The sequence below is a fragment of the Chrysochloris asiatica genome, unplaced genomic scaffold, assembly GCF_000296735.1.
Source record: "Chrysochloris asiatica unplaced genomic scaffold, ChrAsi1.0 scaffold00040, whole genome shotgun sequence".
NCBI classification, from domain to species: domain Eukaryota; kingdom Metazoa; phylum Chordata; class Mammalia; order Afrosoricida; family Chrysochloridae; genus Chrysochloris; species Chrysochloris asiatica.
This window is the reverse complement of record NW_006408558.1, coordinates 19,638,266-19,654,990: the sequence shown is the minus strand read 5'-3', so window position 1 is coordinate 19,654,990 and position 16,725 is coordinate 19,638,266. Positions and strand designations below refer to the sequence as shown.

Sequence of the window (16,725 nt, the reverse complement as noted above, 5' to 3'; positions counted from 1 at the left end):
CTGGCAGGATGAGCTAGGCTGAGAAAGAGTGCTGGGAATCATGAAGGAGGTAACTTGAGGGTTGAGTTTAGAACATCGAGTTGTTAGTAGGAAGAGAAGAGTGTCTAGGGTGGGACCCATTCAGGGAGCCACCATGCCTGGAAGGATCCAGGGTCTAATCAGATAGCACTGGATCAGAAAGGATTTTAGGAATCCTAGACTAGCAGTTCTCAGCACTGTGACCCTGATTTCCCTTAGGACAGTGTGGCAGGCTCTGGTCACACTCTGGGTGTCCACAGAAAAGGGGTCTGTCTGGTCATGAGATTGGGGTAGAATTTTGGCGACAGCCCTTTAGATGCAGGGAAAGTGGTGGAGGCTGCAGCAGCAGCCCTGACAGGAGCGGTAGTGACTTACAGACACAGTGATGGAGATGGGGCAACGGGGCTGACTTGCCAGCAGCTTGGGGGTGGGGGGATCAGACACACGGTAAGGGAAAAGAGGTGGTCTCCGCATTGGTGATCAGGCTGAGGTCGTTTGGAGCAGGAGGAATTTGGGAGGGAGACCTGAGGAAAGGCAGAGTGGAGCTGTCCAGCAGGCTGGTCTAATGGAGACAAGGCTCTGGCACTGTGAGCAGGATGAGCTCACTGAGGGAGTGTGGGAAGACCCAGGAAAGGGCTTCCGGGGGTCACCGGAGATCAGTGTTCGACTCAAGGGCAGCCAAGAGCAGACGAGGACTGGAAGTCCCTCTGAGCCCCCCCAACCCCCCACCCCACCCCGGATTGGGCGTAGCGTTGATGTCGGCTTCCTTCCAGTTAGGGTCCTTCTCCCTCAGAGGGGACCCTCCTCGGACCCCGGCCTGGCTCCACTTTCCCAGGTTTTGCCGAGCAGGGTCGCCAGCGCCTGGATTCATGGCGAGTGGACCCTGACTTCAGGCCCCGGCCCAGAAAGCTAGAGCGCAGCAACACAGAGCTCCCGAGACACGTTCCTGTCCCCAGCACTCCGCTGCTGCTGGCGTCTTCCCCACAGGCGCCATCCACCTGAGTCTACACCCCGTGTTTTCCTCAAGGTCTTTGCAACGCGTCCTGCCTTCCCTTTCCCGCCACAGTGCGAAGCCCTGTACTTAGACGTATCCCATCAACTTCTGGGCAGGTTTTCCGGGATCGCATTACCTGGGCTCACTGAGCGGAATACCGTCTCTACGCATGCGCGCTCGAGAAGGCGTGGCCTGGCCGGCCTAGGCCTTTCCCTGACCCTGCTTCAGTGCGCGTGCGCCAAACTAAGCGGAAGGTTTTTGTTTAGGCCTCGCGGGGTTTTGGATAGCGATTTCTTCCTTCCGAGAACCAGGTTTCGAAACTAATGTGAGACGGACATAACCTTTCCTGCCATCTCCCCTTTTCCAAACGATAAATTTTCTTCTAGCCACATGGGAAATTAAGTCCAAACCTCTGAGCCACCTTTCTGTGTTGTTGTAAGGGCTAAGATAGCCTCTGTGAGGCCTGTCCTGAAACTATACCATCCCCGCAGTCCTGGGCCCCTCAGGGCTCTTACTACGTGGGATTAGGGAACCCCACTCTACCTGCCTTCATCTGCTGGATGATAGCTAAGGGTATCCTTCCGAGGGCACCCTCACACAGCAAACTTCCCACCATCCATCCAGTTCCCACCCTGGGCTGACATGACCAGCGAAGTTTTATGTCTGTTGAAAGAAGGAGAGTCTGGCCAGCTTGGCAACAAATTTATTAGTTCAGTGTAGAAAGAGCAAGAATCCAACTGCTTTGATTTTTTCTTCTGTAGAAACCGCACCTCTTGACCAGAGAGCTACCAGCCTGCCCTTCCCCCATGCTCCAAACCACTTGCCCCACCATTAAGGCACTTGAGAAAACGGGGAAAGAGGATGGCCAAACCTCCTCTGGATTCTGGAAAAGATCAGCGTTGTTCCATTAGTACCCTTCTGTTGCAATTGAGAACAAGGAAAGGGCTGGCAGGCCAGGGCCTCACACACTGGTGTTAGGTTCAAAGTCAATGCTAGCACCAGAGGACTAGTAATAGGGCATGAATTTGGCTCAAGGTATAAATGAATCCAGGTTTATGGAAGACACTTGATAATAAGGCTTTGCAGTCTTTTCAAAGGCCACAGCTCCAGTCTGCCCCTCTCTAGGAGAGTACTAGAAACTGGAGGGCGGGAAGGGGGGCTCCCAGAGCTCTCTACAGAGAGAAGGGAGCAAACATCAGGATGAAGGAAGAAAGTTCCGGTCCTTCCAGCTCCCTCCTCTCCAAGGAAGTTAATGCTTCTGCTTAAACACCTCCAAAAAGAGAGACAGATAGATACTGCTGATAAAGGAATAAAATGTGTCCCTGGAAGACATTGCTCAAAGGAGTTGGGGGCAGTAGGAGCATGCACCCAGGAACCTGTAAGTGTCCTGGGAGGGGGGGTTCAGTCCCTGCAGACAGGGCACTGCCACCCACTTAAGAGCTGATTTGACTGAGCAGAGCTGAGAAGTCCATGTCCGCGATTGAGGAGAAGTCTTCATCCCCTGACAGAAGGCCATTGGGTAGCCCCGAGGCACCCAGAGGGGTGGGAGCTGGGTCCGGGGGCCTCTGGGACCCAGACACCAGGCGAGTTATAGCCTCAGGGTACTCCATCAGCATGGGCTCGGCTGTATGGGGAGCCATAGACACACCCTGGCTCAGCATCTGCTGAAACTCTGAGTTGTCAACTGAAGCCAGGTCTGTGAACACAGCGGGATCTGAGCCGCTGCCAAGCAGAGCACCCAGGTCTTCATCAGCATCAAACTGCAGCTGTAGCAGTGCCTCCGTCAGTGTCCCTTCCCCGGTCTGGGTGGTCTTGGGAGCTGGTGGGGGCACAGCCTGAGCAGGGCCTGAAGCTAGGACAGGGGCTGGGGCCTGGGCCAAAGCTGATGCCATGGCTGGGGCTGGGGCCAGAACTGGGGCTGGGGTTGGGGCTGGGGCCTGGGCCTGGCTTGGGATCTGCCCGGGAGAAAAGATCATGGGGGAAAACTCCTCAAAGTTGATGGTGCTGAGGGACGGCGTAAAGTGATAGGGCTGGGGGGCTGGAGGAGAGAAACAGAGACATGGGATCAGAGAAAGCTCCAGAGACCCAGCCCTGGACCCCAGCCCCTCTTCGTAGTGCCTAGGGTTAATCTACTCTATGGTGGCACTGCCAGCACCTTTGCCTCTTCCTCTTCCTCAACCAGATCCAGCCTGTGGGGCCCAGTTCTAGTGCCGTCTCCTCTCTGGAGCCCTCCTGGACTATAGCAGCCCACTAACGCTCCTCACCTCGCCCCTCATCAAGTGCTTCTAGCTTTTAATGGAACCTCCAGCCTCCTCATCTGACAGCTGGAGAACCAAGGCCCAGCACGGAGGAAACCCAGTGGATCCTCATGAGGAAGGCTGAAAGGGCAGCGGGCCCCCTTTTTTGAGGCACACAGCAGCAGAGACATGTGCCACTTTAGAGGTGACTTTGATTCAGCGGAGAGCCGAGAGCAGAGACTTGGCCACTTTACTTCTATCCAGTCACTGCTTGGTGGCTTTCAGGCTTCCTGGGCATCAGCCTCCCTGAGAAGTTGCTGGTTCCTGGGCTGGACGCCCAGAAGTTCTGACACAGAAGGTCTCCAAATGGGCCCAGGAATCTGCACCTTCTCCGCACCCAGGGAGTCCAGGCCTCAGCCTCTGAGAACATGGGCCCCTCAGAGAGCAGATTCTAGCCGACACCTGCTGGCAAGGCCGATTCCTCAGCTCACCTCCTTCCAGCAGCTGTGGAAACCACGGGCAGACCAGAGAAAGACCAGCAGTCTCAGGGGGATAAAAGGAAGCCTTACCTGGCTTGGGGATGGAAGCTGAGCTTCGGGAAGGCACAGCAATGCGTCGGGATGGAGGCCTTGGGTCCGTGGGGCCTACAGGGAAGGGATGGGTCAGCTCTCAGCACCCCGTGGGCCCGCCCCTGTTGCTGCCGCTCTCCAACTCTCCCCATGCCACTGCTCACCATTGAAGGGACTCTTCTTCATGATGCTCTTAAAGGTCTCATAAGTCCTCTTTCGTTTCTCGTCAATCCGGTGACGATCATCTGGGAGAGGAACGGGGAGAAGTAGGTCTTGCTCTCATCAGAGGCCCCTCAGAAGGAAGGTGAGGAGTGAGCTTTCCTAATACCTCCGCTCCCACCTTCCTTGGCTGTAACATGGTCACTGGGACACTTAGCAATTCTGAGAGGACATTTGCTGCTTGGGTTTACTACTCCAAAGGCCACACAAGTGTTCCAGGTAGCAAGGTCACCTAGCCTCCAGCCCTTTCTGTCCCCTGGACCACTCTTGTCCTAGCACATCTCCAGCATGCAGTCATGCTTCATCTCTCCGTGCTCTGGGGCGGTGGTGGCTTGTTTAAGAAGTCTGCAGACTGTTCCTCTCTGATGGTTTGAGCTTAGTTTGGGGGTTTCAGAACTGTCTTTCTAACCACCTCAGTTCTTGAATAACCCTGAAGCACCTTGACCCATTAGTCCAAAGCTTACCCCAAATCATTTCCCCTCAGAAACCTGGCTCTCTCTCCTCCTCTGAGAGGTTCTTTATCCCGAGAGCTAGAAACGTTAGAGTCAGCCTCGTCATCTCTCTTTCGCTCCATTCCCATAGGGACTGAGTCCACACATATCAATCCAGCACCTCCTATGTGCCAGGCGCCATTCTAGCCACTGGGGATAGAGCCATGAGTAACCAGACAAGTCTCTTGCTCTCAAAGAGCTGGCATTCTAGTGGTAAGAGATGGAATTGGCCACCTCTACAAACCAGAAGATCTCAGGATGTGAAAGAAGCTTTGAGAAAAGTAATTGGGGGCCTAATACCACCAAGGATGAGGCAGGGGAGGTGGTCAGGGAAGGAGCAGTGTGGGCTGGCCACGTGCAGCCCTGGGACCACACTTTTCCAGCTGAGGTAGCACTGCAGGTCCTGAGGTGTGACTCAGCTTTGTGTGTGTCACACACCACAAAGTCAGTGAGGCTGGGGAAGGGAGCTGAGAGGAGGAAAGCGCAACAGATGCGGTTGTCTTGCTCCGCCGTCCCTGCGCCACGGCTGATGCTGTCTCTTCTCTTCTTAGAGCACCTGGCTTCACTCAACAGACTCTTGCTGATGGTTTAATCATTCCATTAGAAGCTTTCACAGCGCTCTAATCACCTCAGTTCCTGGATAACCCTACTAATACATCTTCTCAAATGCCTCCACACCTGGAGTCTCTGGGACCCTCAGATACCCTGCTGTCGGAAAGGCTTCTAGATATGCTCACAAACCGAGTGGCTCCCCATTGCCTCTGGATGCTTGGAGCTGAGAATGCAAGCCTGCTCTCTCCCCAAGGCAGCCTCCTGCCACAGAGCTGCATCTTCCGCCATCCCTGCCTCTCCAGATGCCACCCAGCTGGGGAATGCTCTTCTGTGTACTTCTCCAATTTCAGTGTCACCTCTTCCGTGACCCTTCCCAGTTCCACCTCTGCTCCCACGGCGCTCCACGGCATGCACAATCCTCGGTTTCGTCTGTCTTCCTGTGTCTTAAGGATGTTTTGCATATGTGTCCTTCCTCAAGTGACTGCGTTTCCAAAGGGCAGGGCCCACGTCTTACTCATCTTTACATTCACAATACCTGGCATGAGCCCTTGGCACTGGGTGATTATTTGTGGAATGAATCGATGGCTGGTTTCTGTGTTGTTTTTTTGTAGCCCTATGTTCCAAGCTCTAGTGGATGGCTCCCAGAGGGCAAGAGGTTCATAGGCTGGCAAGCGGGCTGTGGAGGGAGATCATGCTGGCTCTTTGTACTGTACTCAGATGCTTGACAGTCTGGCCCAGCTCTGGCTGTGAGGGACAGACACACGACAAAGAGTCTAGATCAGGGAGCCAAACACCGGGTTCAAATGCTGACCCTGCTCCAGACTCCCTCCGTGGCCTCCGACAAGGCAACCTCAATGGGCCTCAACTTCTTCACCTGTGAATTTCCACAGAAGACTGGAGAGAGACTATGATTAGGCAACTCACTGAAGTGCTTGGGGTAGGAGGGCAGGACCTGGAGGAAGCGCTCCGCTGCTCTTGGCTCTTATTGTTACTATGAAATGAGGCAAAAAATGAGACACTGTATACATCCTATGTCCTGAGCCCAGCTGTCCTGTCTCTCAACTGCAGCTTCAGACAGCCAGCCTGGGTCTCTCTCTTGAGGCAGAGTCTGACAGCCCTGCTGCTGCCCTCCTAACTGGTTACCTGTGTCTGGCAGGTACTGGAATTCCATGGGCTCACTGAGCTCCCGATCGGAAGGCCTCCGCAGCTGCATGGAGACTCGCACAGGGGCCTGCAGGCTGGGGTCGGCGTAGGGGGGTGTTCGGAAGACAATGGCCACTTGCCGGTGCACATCTGCTTGGGAGAAGGAGCCTCGGGCCTCCCAGCCAGGTCCCGTGAAACACACCTCAATGTCCTCTGTGGAAGGCAGGTTGGCAGTGAGAGCGAGCATGCCTGAGTCTCCAGGAGTCCCCCAAAGGCTGATGCTTGCTCCTGAGATACAGCACCTTGGTACCACCTGAGACCCCCAACGTGTTGGGGGGCTTTTAGAGTAAGTTCTGTGACCTGTGATGTCTCAGCTCCACGTCACCCTCACCTCCTGATCCCAAGTCCAGCCCTGTCCCATGGAGTGTACCTTTTTGCACCTTGTCACACAGTAGGAAGATCTCATCCCCGCCAAGACAGCTCCCAGAGTTTCGGTTCACTCGGCAGATCTTGAGCTCAGCAGTGTTGGGGGCGCCTGTGGGTGGGGAAGTGAGGGAGGAAACCCTGAAGCAGTCCTTGTGTCTGGTCTGCAAAAGGCATCACCTTCCTGCCCAGCCCAAAGGCTAAAGGGTTGCCCAGAGCTTGCTGACCAGACCTCCGCAGCCTCGTCAGATTGTTAATGGAAAGGAAGCTCCAAACCCACTGGGTCCCAACCCCATCCAGCTCAGTGGCTCTTAACCTACCAGCATGGTCCTGGATACTGAGCTACAATGCACAGAACCTCAACATCTCTGCCCTCAGGGAGCTTCCGGTCTAGCGGAAACTGATCTGACTGCACCTCTTTCTCCACCTGACACGAGTCATCTTCAAGGCCCCATTCATAGCCACCTGGACAATGAGGCCCGCTCTGACCCTTGCTCAGGAATAGGCCCAGGCACATAGGACGAGCGCAGAATAACATCTGGGCAGTTATTATTAAATGAGGCAAAAACTAGATACTACCCTTAGGGCTCCAGGTGGTTAGCATCCACCCTGCTTCACACCTACTAAAAAAGGCTGTTGGTACTCTCCAATTTATCATTGAAGTGACTCTTTAAAATCATCCTGTCCCTGGAAGTCCAGTCCCTGGTGTTACCAGCACAACCTGGGGACACACAATTCGTGGTCTACTTTCACAGAGGGGCTCTGCTCAAGCCCCCTCACACACACAAGTAATGGGAAGAGCCTGGCCTCGCCAGTCCATCACGTGATAGTGAAATGCCTGTCCCCTGCTGACTCTTCGCCAACCTGGAAATTCTGGGTCCCCTCTGCCTGGTCTCCATACCAGCAGAGCTAGGCATAGAGGAGATGACGAACCTACTAGAATGCAGCCAGCTAGAGTTCCTCTCCTGGGCCACGCGTCACCTTCCAGCAGTGCCCCCTACCCTCCACAAGCCCACCCCTCTCTGCCTTCCAGGGGCTCCCTGCCCACTCACGGTTGTCAAAAATGGGATGAGAGAGGACAGGCGGCAGGCGGAGGGGCCTGCCTGACGGGTCACACACTGTCACCTGGAAGCAGAGTCTCACAGCGTTCAGGTCATAGTCCCCACGCTGTTCTTCTATAGGCACTGCAGAAAAACCAGACAGGTGGTCAGGAGATCAGGCCTGGGGGTTCAGGGGGGGCTCTGGGCTGGGAGGGGTTTGAGGGCCTAGAGCAGGAAGGAGAGAAGGTTCAGACCCACCACTGACTCATCTCTATTTCCCCAGTGGTAAATGAGAAGCACACTGAATGGGCAGCAAGATCCCATCTGGGCTGTGCTTCTTGATCAATGGGGGAGATACCGGGAAGGTAGCCTCAGGGGGGGCAGCAGTCGGGGTGCTCAGGCCCCTCACCTTGGAAGGGGTTGTTGTTGGTCTGGATGCGCTGACTGATGGCCTGTTCCAGGTCCCGCTTCTTCACACACTGGATTCCCAGGTTCTGGAAGCTGAGGCCCCCGGACATCAGGACTGCTGTCTCCAGCAGAGCCGGGGGGCCCTCCTGTCTTGCTCTGTCTGTCCTTCCTCCCCTGTTCCCAAGATCATCTCTCTATGCTTAATGCCTCCCCACTGTGCTGCAAGGCAACCCCAATTCTTGACCTCAGTTGACAAGTGTGGGGTAACCTGGCCCTTGCCAACCTCCTCCAACCACCGGGGCTTCTGTTCTGCTCCTCAGATGTTAACCTCAGGCCCAGGTCTAGGCCTTTGCACTTGGTCTTTCTGCTTGGAACATTCCTTCTCTCTTTCTCTACTTCTCACCACAGGAGTCTTAGCTGAGCCAGGCCTTTCCTGAGCTTCCAATCCAAAGCCATGGTCTTGCCCTGGGTTATTCTCGCAACCTACTGCTGTGTGGCTGGCTGGTGAGTCAATTCCAAGAGGACAGAATTAAACTCCCCTGTAGGGTTTTCTAGGTTGTAAATCTTGAGGGGAGTAATTGACAGGTTTTGTGTGTTTTTTCTCCCAGGGAACAGCTGGTTAGTTCAAACCATTGACTTTTGGGTTAGCAAGTGAGCATTTAACCATTCCATCACTAGAACTCCTTCCCCTCTGCTGTCCTGTTTACTTTCATTACTGAAATGCTTACTCTCCATGATCTTGTTTACTTATGGCCTCTCTCTGTCAACCAGGGGAGACTGTTCGCTGAGTTTCTGTCTCAGCACAGGAGATGGGACACTAGGCAGGGGCTCAGAGAGGATTATGGTCTCATCCCTGTCCAAGGAACCACATCTGTTAGAGAGAATGGGCCCACAAACAGAGCATTTCAAGACAAAAGCAGTTTGCTTGCAGAGCCGGGGGCCAGAGCAAGGAGTGAGGAATTCTGCCCTGTGTCTGGAAAGCAGTAACACGGTCACAGCTAAATGACCATCCTGCCAACTGGCTCCCAGCTCCTGTCTCCCCAGGGCACCCTGGGTTGTGGGGAGCTCACCTGTGGATACAGCGGTCCGGGCAGAGTTCCGCCTCATAGAAGCCATCCCGGCAGTCCTTCCCTACAAGTTCGTGGGGGTGAGGCCGGTGAGGAGGGTCCTTGGTGACGAGGGAGATGCGAACTGTCCCTGGCCCTGTGTAGCCATTGATCTGTCCAAAGTACAGAGAACACCCTACAGGCCTAAGAACTCCAAACCGGACTCTCGGGCTCAGAGGGCACAGTGGGTGGTTCCAGAATCCCCTTCCGCCACTCCGTACCCCCAGCCTGCCCCAGGCGCGGGGGTTTCAGTGCTGACCTTAATGGTGGGGTGGGTCTTAGTGGTGTCCGTACTCCTCTCTCCTGGGATGCTGCCTGCAGATCGGCCCTCGCACTTGTAGCGAAAGCGCATGCCCCGCTGCTTGGGCTGCTCGATGATCTCCACATAGGGGCCGGAGGCCTGGGCCGGCTCTGCAGGAACACAGTCAGCCCCCCTGAGCAGCTGCACATCTCCCCAGCTGTAGGGAGAGCCGCCCAAGCCATCGAAATCAGTCCACTTACCCGATGGGAAGATGAGGGGGAACAGGTCTGGAAGGGGAGGGAGACAAGAGTCAGTATAAGCCCACTGGCTGGCCTCACAGGGCCACGTCCCCACCCAGAAACATGCAGCAAACTGAGTCAAGGCCTGCTCCCCGGAACCTTGGGTCGGAGGATATGGGTAGGAGAGCCCGAAACACCTGTTTCCTCCAGGAAAACTGGATCTGGTGCCCTTCCTCCCTTCACTTAGGGAAACTGAGTCAGGACTCTTTCTACTTTCATAAGGAAAACTGATGGAGGTCACTCTGCATCTCCTATCCTAAGGAGAAACTGAGGCAGATGTGCTATTTCCCTATCAAGGAAACAAAGTCAGATGTGCTCCCAGAGACCATGGAGGGAAACGGAGTCAGGGCTCAATCCACACCCGCACCTTGGGGGGGCATTGGGTCAAGGCGAACTTCCACCCTGAAGGGAAACTGAGTCAGGCCCCTTGCCACCTGCCCCGCCCCGTGCCACCATCCGGCCTGGCCGCTCCCTGCGCAGCACTCGCCAGCGCAGGAAGGGGCGGAAGGCGTTCGCAGACTCCCGCCACGATCTCAAAAGCCCCGCGCGGCCACCCCCCAGGGTCCGGGGGCGCCCTCACCGTCCATGGCCGGGGTCCCGGGGGCGGGGCCGGGGTCGCAGCTGAGCCCGCGGCGCGCGCTACAGCCGAGCCATTCGCCAGAGGCGGAAATGCGCCGCGCGCGCCCGCCGTCGCGTCACTGCCCGGAACCTGGCTGCGCCTGCGCGCTGCGCCGCCGCGGGAGCGAGTGCGCGCGGCCTGGGCCGGGAACGAGCGAGCGCTGTGAGGTGAAGAGGGCCGCTCGCTGTATGTGTTCCCGATGCTGTGCGGCCGCTCGGCTAGCTAGCGAGGCCCGGCCCCGTCTGGAGGCGGGCCCAGCGATTACTCACAATGTTTTTAGGGGATTTCGGGGGCCTGCTCCCGCCGATCGGAGCAGTTGGTGATGTCACCCAGGTCCCAGCCTGGAGCGAAGCCAGGGTTGCTGGGCTGCGGCCGCTGGCCTGCGGCTGGAAAGGCTCCGGCCTGCTGCGCCCTCGAGGGGCCGGGTGACTGCCCTCGACCCGAGTTTCCTCGGCGCTAAAAGTGCCTTTTGGTTGAAGCTGCTTTGGAAGTACTTGTTAATTTCCTGTCCAACGCAATCAGATGCAGTTGGGGGCGATACACCTGACCGTGGAGCTACGTGGAGCCCTCTGGCAAGGAGGGATGGCTGAGGCTCAGTCCCGCGTGGAGTGGGGCCCGGGCTCGGTGCCTCTCCGCTGAAGGGCTGGTTTGGGATGAATCCAGACGAAGGCAATGAGTGGCAGGGGACGCCCTGGGGTGCAACTCATCTGTGCGGCTCACAAGGGGCCGCTCCGACTAGCAGGGTCACATTTCCCATCCGCCTCCCCAGAATCTCCAGTTGCGTCTAGCTTCGGCCACTGGGGAGGCATTTCCACGAATTAGCCGTCTTAGGACCCGACACCCGCTCGATGCGGGCATCGCCTCCAAGGGCGAGTCGTCCATCGCTGAGGGGTTAGGGGACTGGAGCTGGCCATCTGCTACCCTAGACCGCCTCTTTCTAGAATGAGGACTGTCCACCGGTGGGTGCGGAGCCCTCTCCAGATGGAGAGAGACTTATTTTCTCTGTATTCGTTCTAAATTAAGGAATCATTTGGGAATTGGAAAAGACTGGAAATTCTGACTTGCTTTCCCAGGCTCTGCAAAAAACAGGAAGAGAAAAGTGAAAACGAAGTTACCAACCCTCCCACTCTTTTCAGTTTCTCCTGGGGCCCTAGTTAGAAAAGTCGGCTTGCTTTTTGGAAAGAAGCTGACTTTGGGCGGATAGAAGGGATTTAAGTCTTTGCTTAATAAAGTACAATCATCATGAACCCATGCCTGATTCTCTTTTACATATATATATATGTATATATAAACTCTGGGGGGACAAACTATGTTTCCTAGAAATGTGGACTGACGTTTTTCGTAAGTTATGAAAAATTCTTTCCATTATCTCTTAACATATTACCTTTCCTATGCTCTTTCTGGAACTCATTAATAAAATGATTAGCTAGGCCACAGGAAAAAATATTTGCAACACATATCTAACAATGTATTTGTTTATTGTTAAGTGCCATGGAGTCGGTTCTGACTCATAGTGACTCTGTACAGTTTCCAAGTAGCAGCTGGTGGGTTTGAACCACTGACCTTGTAGTTAGCAATCCAGTGCCACAGCAGGATTTCAAAGTACTTGTATCCAGATATAAAGAATTCCTACAAATCAACAATAAAAAGAAAAGCAATCCAATTATAATAATTTTTAAAAACCTAATTGAACACAAAAGAAGATACACAGTGAAATCAGAGAGCTGGAATTTGGCAAGACTATCTTGTTTTCCTGGAGTCCTGGTGTGGTGCTGTGGACTAATGCACTGGACTGCAAAGTCGTTTGAGCCACAGATTGGAGGTTCTAGCTCACCAGCCGCTCCTTGGAAACCCTATATAGGGTCACCATGGGTCGGAACTAACTCGATGGAATTTAACAACCACTACTGCCTTTGTCTTTCTAGGTCTCCCAAATTTTTTATCTTTGACAGGGTACAGTCTTACCACTTTCCCATTGCCTATTTTAGTGAAAGATATTTGAGTTTTCGGTCTCTGATAGGTTTCTGCCATATGCAGTTCCAGCTTTCACAGGTTTCACTACACAAATAAATGGTCAGTAAATTCATGTATGGTGCTGTGGGTTAATGTGCCAGATTGCAAAGCCATTTGGACTGCAAGGTTGGCAGTTCAAACTCACCAGCTGCTCCTCAGAAACCCTATACAGGGTTGCTATGGGTCGGAACTGACTCGACAGCACTTCACAACAACAACAACACATACATGAAGTGCTGGTGTGGCGCCGTAGGATTAAGCACTCAACCTGAAGATCAGTTTGAACAGCAAGGTCGGCAGTTCAAACTCATCAACTGCTCCTCAGAAACCCCACATAGGGTCACTATGAGTCGGAACGGACTCAATGGCACTTATTAACAACAAAACCCATGAAAGTACCGTTACATTAGTAAATAAGCTCTTGACTGCTAACTCGAAAGGTGGTAGGTAGTACCTCAGAAGAATGGCCTGCCAATCTGCTTCCAAAAGATCACAGCCTTGAAAACCTAATGGAATGCAGTTCTACTCTGTACACATGAGCCCAAAATGACTCCATGGCAAGTGGCTTGTTTTTCATTTTGTTATTAATGATGAAAAAGTATTCATCAGTAGTCACCAAATTGAAACTGTAACAAGATGCCACTTCACAGGACTGGAGTAAGAAAGGAAAAAAAACCAGAAACATTAAATGATGGAAAGATTGTGGGGCAAGTGAAAATCTTGCTGGGAGAGCAAAAAGCTGTGCACCCACTTTAGGGACCTGTTTGGTGCTCTCTCTTAAAGTGAAACCTGCATTCACCCTATGGCTCAGCAATTTCTCAAGACCCAAAAGAAAAAAATGTATGTTCACAGAAATACAAAGTTGCGACTTCTGACAAGATAGCAGACGAGGCAGACACAATACAGGGACCCTCTACAACAAAGATACCAGAGACCAAATGAAACAGACAGATGAAAATCCTAGAGCCCTTCCGAAGAAAAGTTAGAGAAGTGGACTGAGTGATTACTGGGAGAAGTTGAACTGGAACCTCATGAGAGAACCATCTTGTGAGCAGCTTTGGCAATAGAAGATGGCCGGGCAGAACAGATTCACACATGAAATTGGAAAGGTGTAATTCCTTCTTTACCCCCACACTCCCCTGGTGACCAGAGATGTGGTCAGCTCCTGCCCTCATCCACCACCACCCCTCCAGGAGTTTGGAGCCATGCTAGTGTGAGGCCAGCTGTGCCACTTCAGTGTGCCAATTCAGTGCCCCACTTTGGTTGGTGCCTGGATTCAGACAGGCTCAGCTCCAGACTTACAGAACCCGAAGAGCCACCAGAGGAGCATTTAACCAGTTACCCTGTCCCCGGCTTCCTTGTGGTCCTAACACTGAAACCAGCTCCATCAGGTGCTTCCACAAAGGACTTCCAGACTGAGAGCCCTAAATACACATACTACTGAGACCACTAGGCACTCCATCTAGGGCCAGGAACTCGGCTGACACACCCCTCACACACCTACCTCATGACCTCCTTGAGTTGCAGGAGCCCCCCTAGTTTTTTCCTCTCCAGGTCCAACAGCTACACTTTTTTTGCTTTGTTTTTTTCCATTTTCTTGTTTCATTGTTTTTATTATTTTTTTCCCCTCCTTACTTCTTCTCTTTCCATTCCCTTGAATTTTGTCCTTTCTATCTCTGCCGTTTTTCATTTCCCCTCTTCTCCCCACCACCCTTTGATATTTCTTTACTCTCCTGTGTGCTCTATTTTCATCTTCCCTCTCCCTGGTTTTTGTAAGTTTTTAATTTTTATTTTCTTTCAAATTTTTCCTTTTATATCCTCTCTTATTTTTCTCATTTGTAGCTCTATTGTCCTGTCTCTCTTTTGCCTTTATCATTATTTTCTTTTTCTGGTTGCTGCCTTTTAATTCTTCCCCCTTTTTTCCTTTCTTTTTTCATGGTTGGTTCCTTATTTGTTTATTCTCTTTTGTTTTCTTGTGTGTGTGTGCGTGTGTGTGTGTGTGTGGTTTCCTCTTTCCCACCCAACAGGAGCTAGCAGCCGTGCCCATACAGCTTAGCTACAACTGTACCCTCTGCAGCTTCACCCACTGAACAAAAGCCATACCAGCTCCTATACACCTGGTCAATGATAGACAGCAGCCAGTGCCAGGTAAACCCACCTCAAACTGCACCAACAGCAAACTAGACCTGTGTATACACGTCCATTCTCTAACTCCACTCACAGGAGACAGATGCTGAAAGCCTAAGAACACACCGACATATAATCATCAATTAAATACAAATATGACATCCTCACAATGCCCCCAAGACAACAGACTATTTTAACTCACACAAAGAAACCAGAGAATGGCTCAAACAAATGACCAAGATGCAGAGTTAGAAAGTGTTTCTGATAAAGAAAAGGTAATGAAACTAACTAGAAAAGATTTCAAAAGAATGATATTTAGGTACTGTCAAAGTATTGATAGAAAAATCAAGGAAAGAAGGAGAACACAGAAAAAATCCAGATTAATACTAAGATCTCAGAAATGGATAATATATTGAAACGACAACAGAGTAGATTCAAAGCAATGGAAGCCTGAATTAGTGAGCTTGAAGATAAATCTCTCAATTCTAGTATGCTAGAAGAACAATCAGAAAAAAGGATGTAAAATCCAAATATAGCCTAAGAGTTACATGGGACACTATGAAGAGGAATAACTTACTGATGATTGGCATTTTAGAACAGAAAAAGACAATAAAAAGCACAGAGAAAACTGTCAACAAGTTGTTGGAAGAAAATTTCCCTAACGTCATGAAAGATAAGAAGATACACACTCAAGAAGCTGAAAGAACACCAAGCATGATAGACCCCAAAATAAAATCACCCAGACATATCATAATCAAACATGCCAAAACCAAAGACAAGAATGAATCCTGAGATCAGCTTGGGAAAAATGAAAAGTTAGCTACAAAGGAGAACCAATAAGGCTAAGCTCTGATTTCTCAGCAGAAATCATGCAGGCAAGAAGGCAATGGGATGGCATATACAAAACTCTGGAAGAAAATAATGCCAACCAAGAATCATATATCCAGCAAAGCTGTCCCTCAAATAAAATGGCAAAATGAGTACATTGCCTGATAAATAGAAATTAAAGGAATTTGTCATGAACAGACCAACTTTGCAAAAAATGCTAAAGGGTGTTCTTTGGACAGAGAACCAACGAGACAACAACCTGAGATTGCCATACATGACACCACCACCCAGAACTCAATCCAGATATAGAAATATTTAAAGTAAAACAAATCTACAAGACTGAACATAGGGAACCAGAGATATCCATGTATACTGAAGTCAACTATAAAGCAAAAAGAGGGAATAGTGCAGTTACAGAACTTCCAAATGGCAAGGAAGTCGAGTAGATTTCAGATACAACAGACTATTTTAAATAGGGGCAAATATTAACAAATTACAAGGTAACCTCAAAGAAAATGAATATACCTGCACATCAAAATAAAAAAAGGAAAATCAGAAAGCTTTAGTAAACATTAACACAGCAGAAATGAACATGCAAAGAAAACTAACAAACAAAATGAACTCAGCACAGAAAATTATGTAGAACAAAGACACCAGTAGCACCACACACACAAAAGACACAGCAAAATGACAACAATCAATTCATACCTATCAATAATTATGCTGAATGTCAATGGATTAAATGACCAGTCAAGAGACAGAGCAAAACTGATTAGAATTCAATATGCTGTCTACAAGAGGCACATCAAAAAGATGGAGACAGCCTAAATGCCCATCAAGAGAAGAATGTTTAAACTTTGATACATGAAGAATAACAATGAATTTGTGAAAAACCTCACCACATGGATGAACCTGGAGGATTTGCTGAGTAAAATTAGTGAATCACAAAAGGACAAAAATTGTATGAGACCAATACTGTGAAAAGTTAAGAAAATGTTTTCACGATAAAAGAAATAATCTATGATGGTTACAGAGTAGGGGCAAGGAGGGAAAATGATTCATGGGTTGGAGGGTAGACACATGTTAACATGGGTAATAGGACGGCAATATACAACACGAAGGAGGTTAGCAGAGGAAGATAAGGGTAGCAGAAGACACAGAGGAATGAAATGTTAAAGTGAATAGAGGTAACTGCTGATACATGGAAGGGATTGCAATCATTGTAATGAAGCAAAGTGTATGATTTGTTGAATGTAAAACTGATGATCTGCTCTGTGAATCTTCATTCAATTCATAATCAAATATTTTTAAAAATACAAAGATGCTTGTGTTGTTGTTGTTGTTAGGTGCCATCAAGTTAATACTGACTCATAGCGTTCCTATGCACAACTCATAGCG

At 51.0% G+C, this 16,725-nt stretch overlaps 1 protein-coding gene across 1 annotated transcript; it reads right to left on the bottom strand.

The window, feature by feature from the left end:
• Positions 1–2,445: 2,445 nt before the first annotated feature.
• Positions 2,446–10,327, bottom strand: RELA (v-rel avian reticuloendotheliosis viral oncogene homolog A). Its single transcript, XM_006861075.1, has 11 exons — positions 10,321–10,327; positions 9,702–9,728; positions 9,460–9,611; positions 9,165–9,313; positions 8,096–8,187; positions 7,699–7,830; positions 6,654–6,758; positions 6,224–6,436; positions 3,983–4,063; positions 3,819–3,893; positions 2,446–3,050 (listed from the first exon to the last, which is right to left on the bottom strand). Exons 1-11 carry the CDS (start codon positions 10,325–10,327, stop codon positions 2,446–2,448), a joined length of 1,638 nt encoding a protein of 545 aa, XP_006861137.1.
• Between the last annotated feature and the right edge of the window lie 6,398 nt (positions 10,328–16,725).

Excerpts from the sequence above, each read along its gene's own strand:
- RELA (XM_006861075.1), bottom strand. Across the intron at positions 7,831-8,095 it reads CAACAACAACCCCTTCCAAG|TGCCTATAGAAGAACAGCGT; the intron begins GTGAGGGGCCTG and ends GTTTTTCTGCAG. Across the intron at positions 6,437-6,653 it reads GTGTGACAAGGTGCAAAAAG|AGGACATTGAGGTGTGTTTC; the intron begins GTACACTCCATG and ends TGCCTTCCACAG.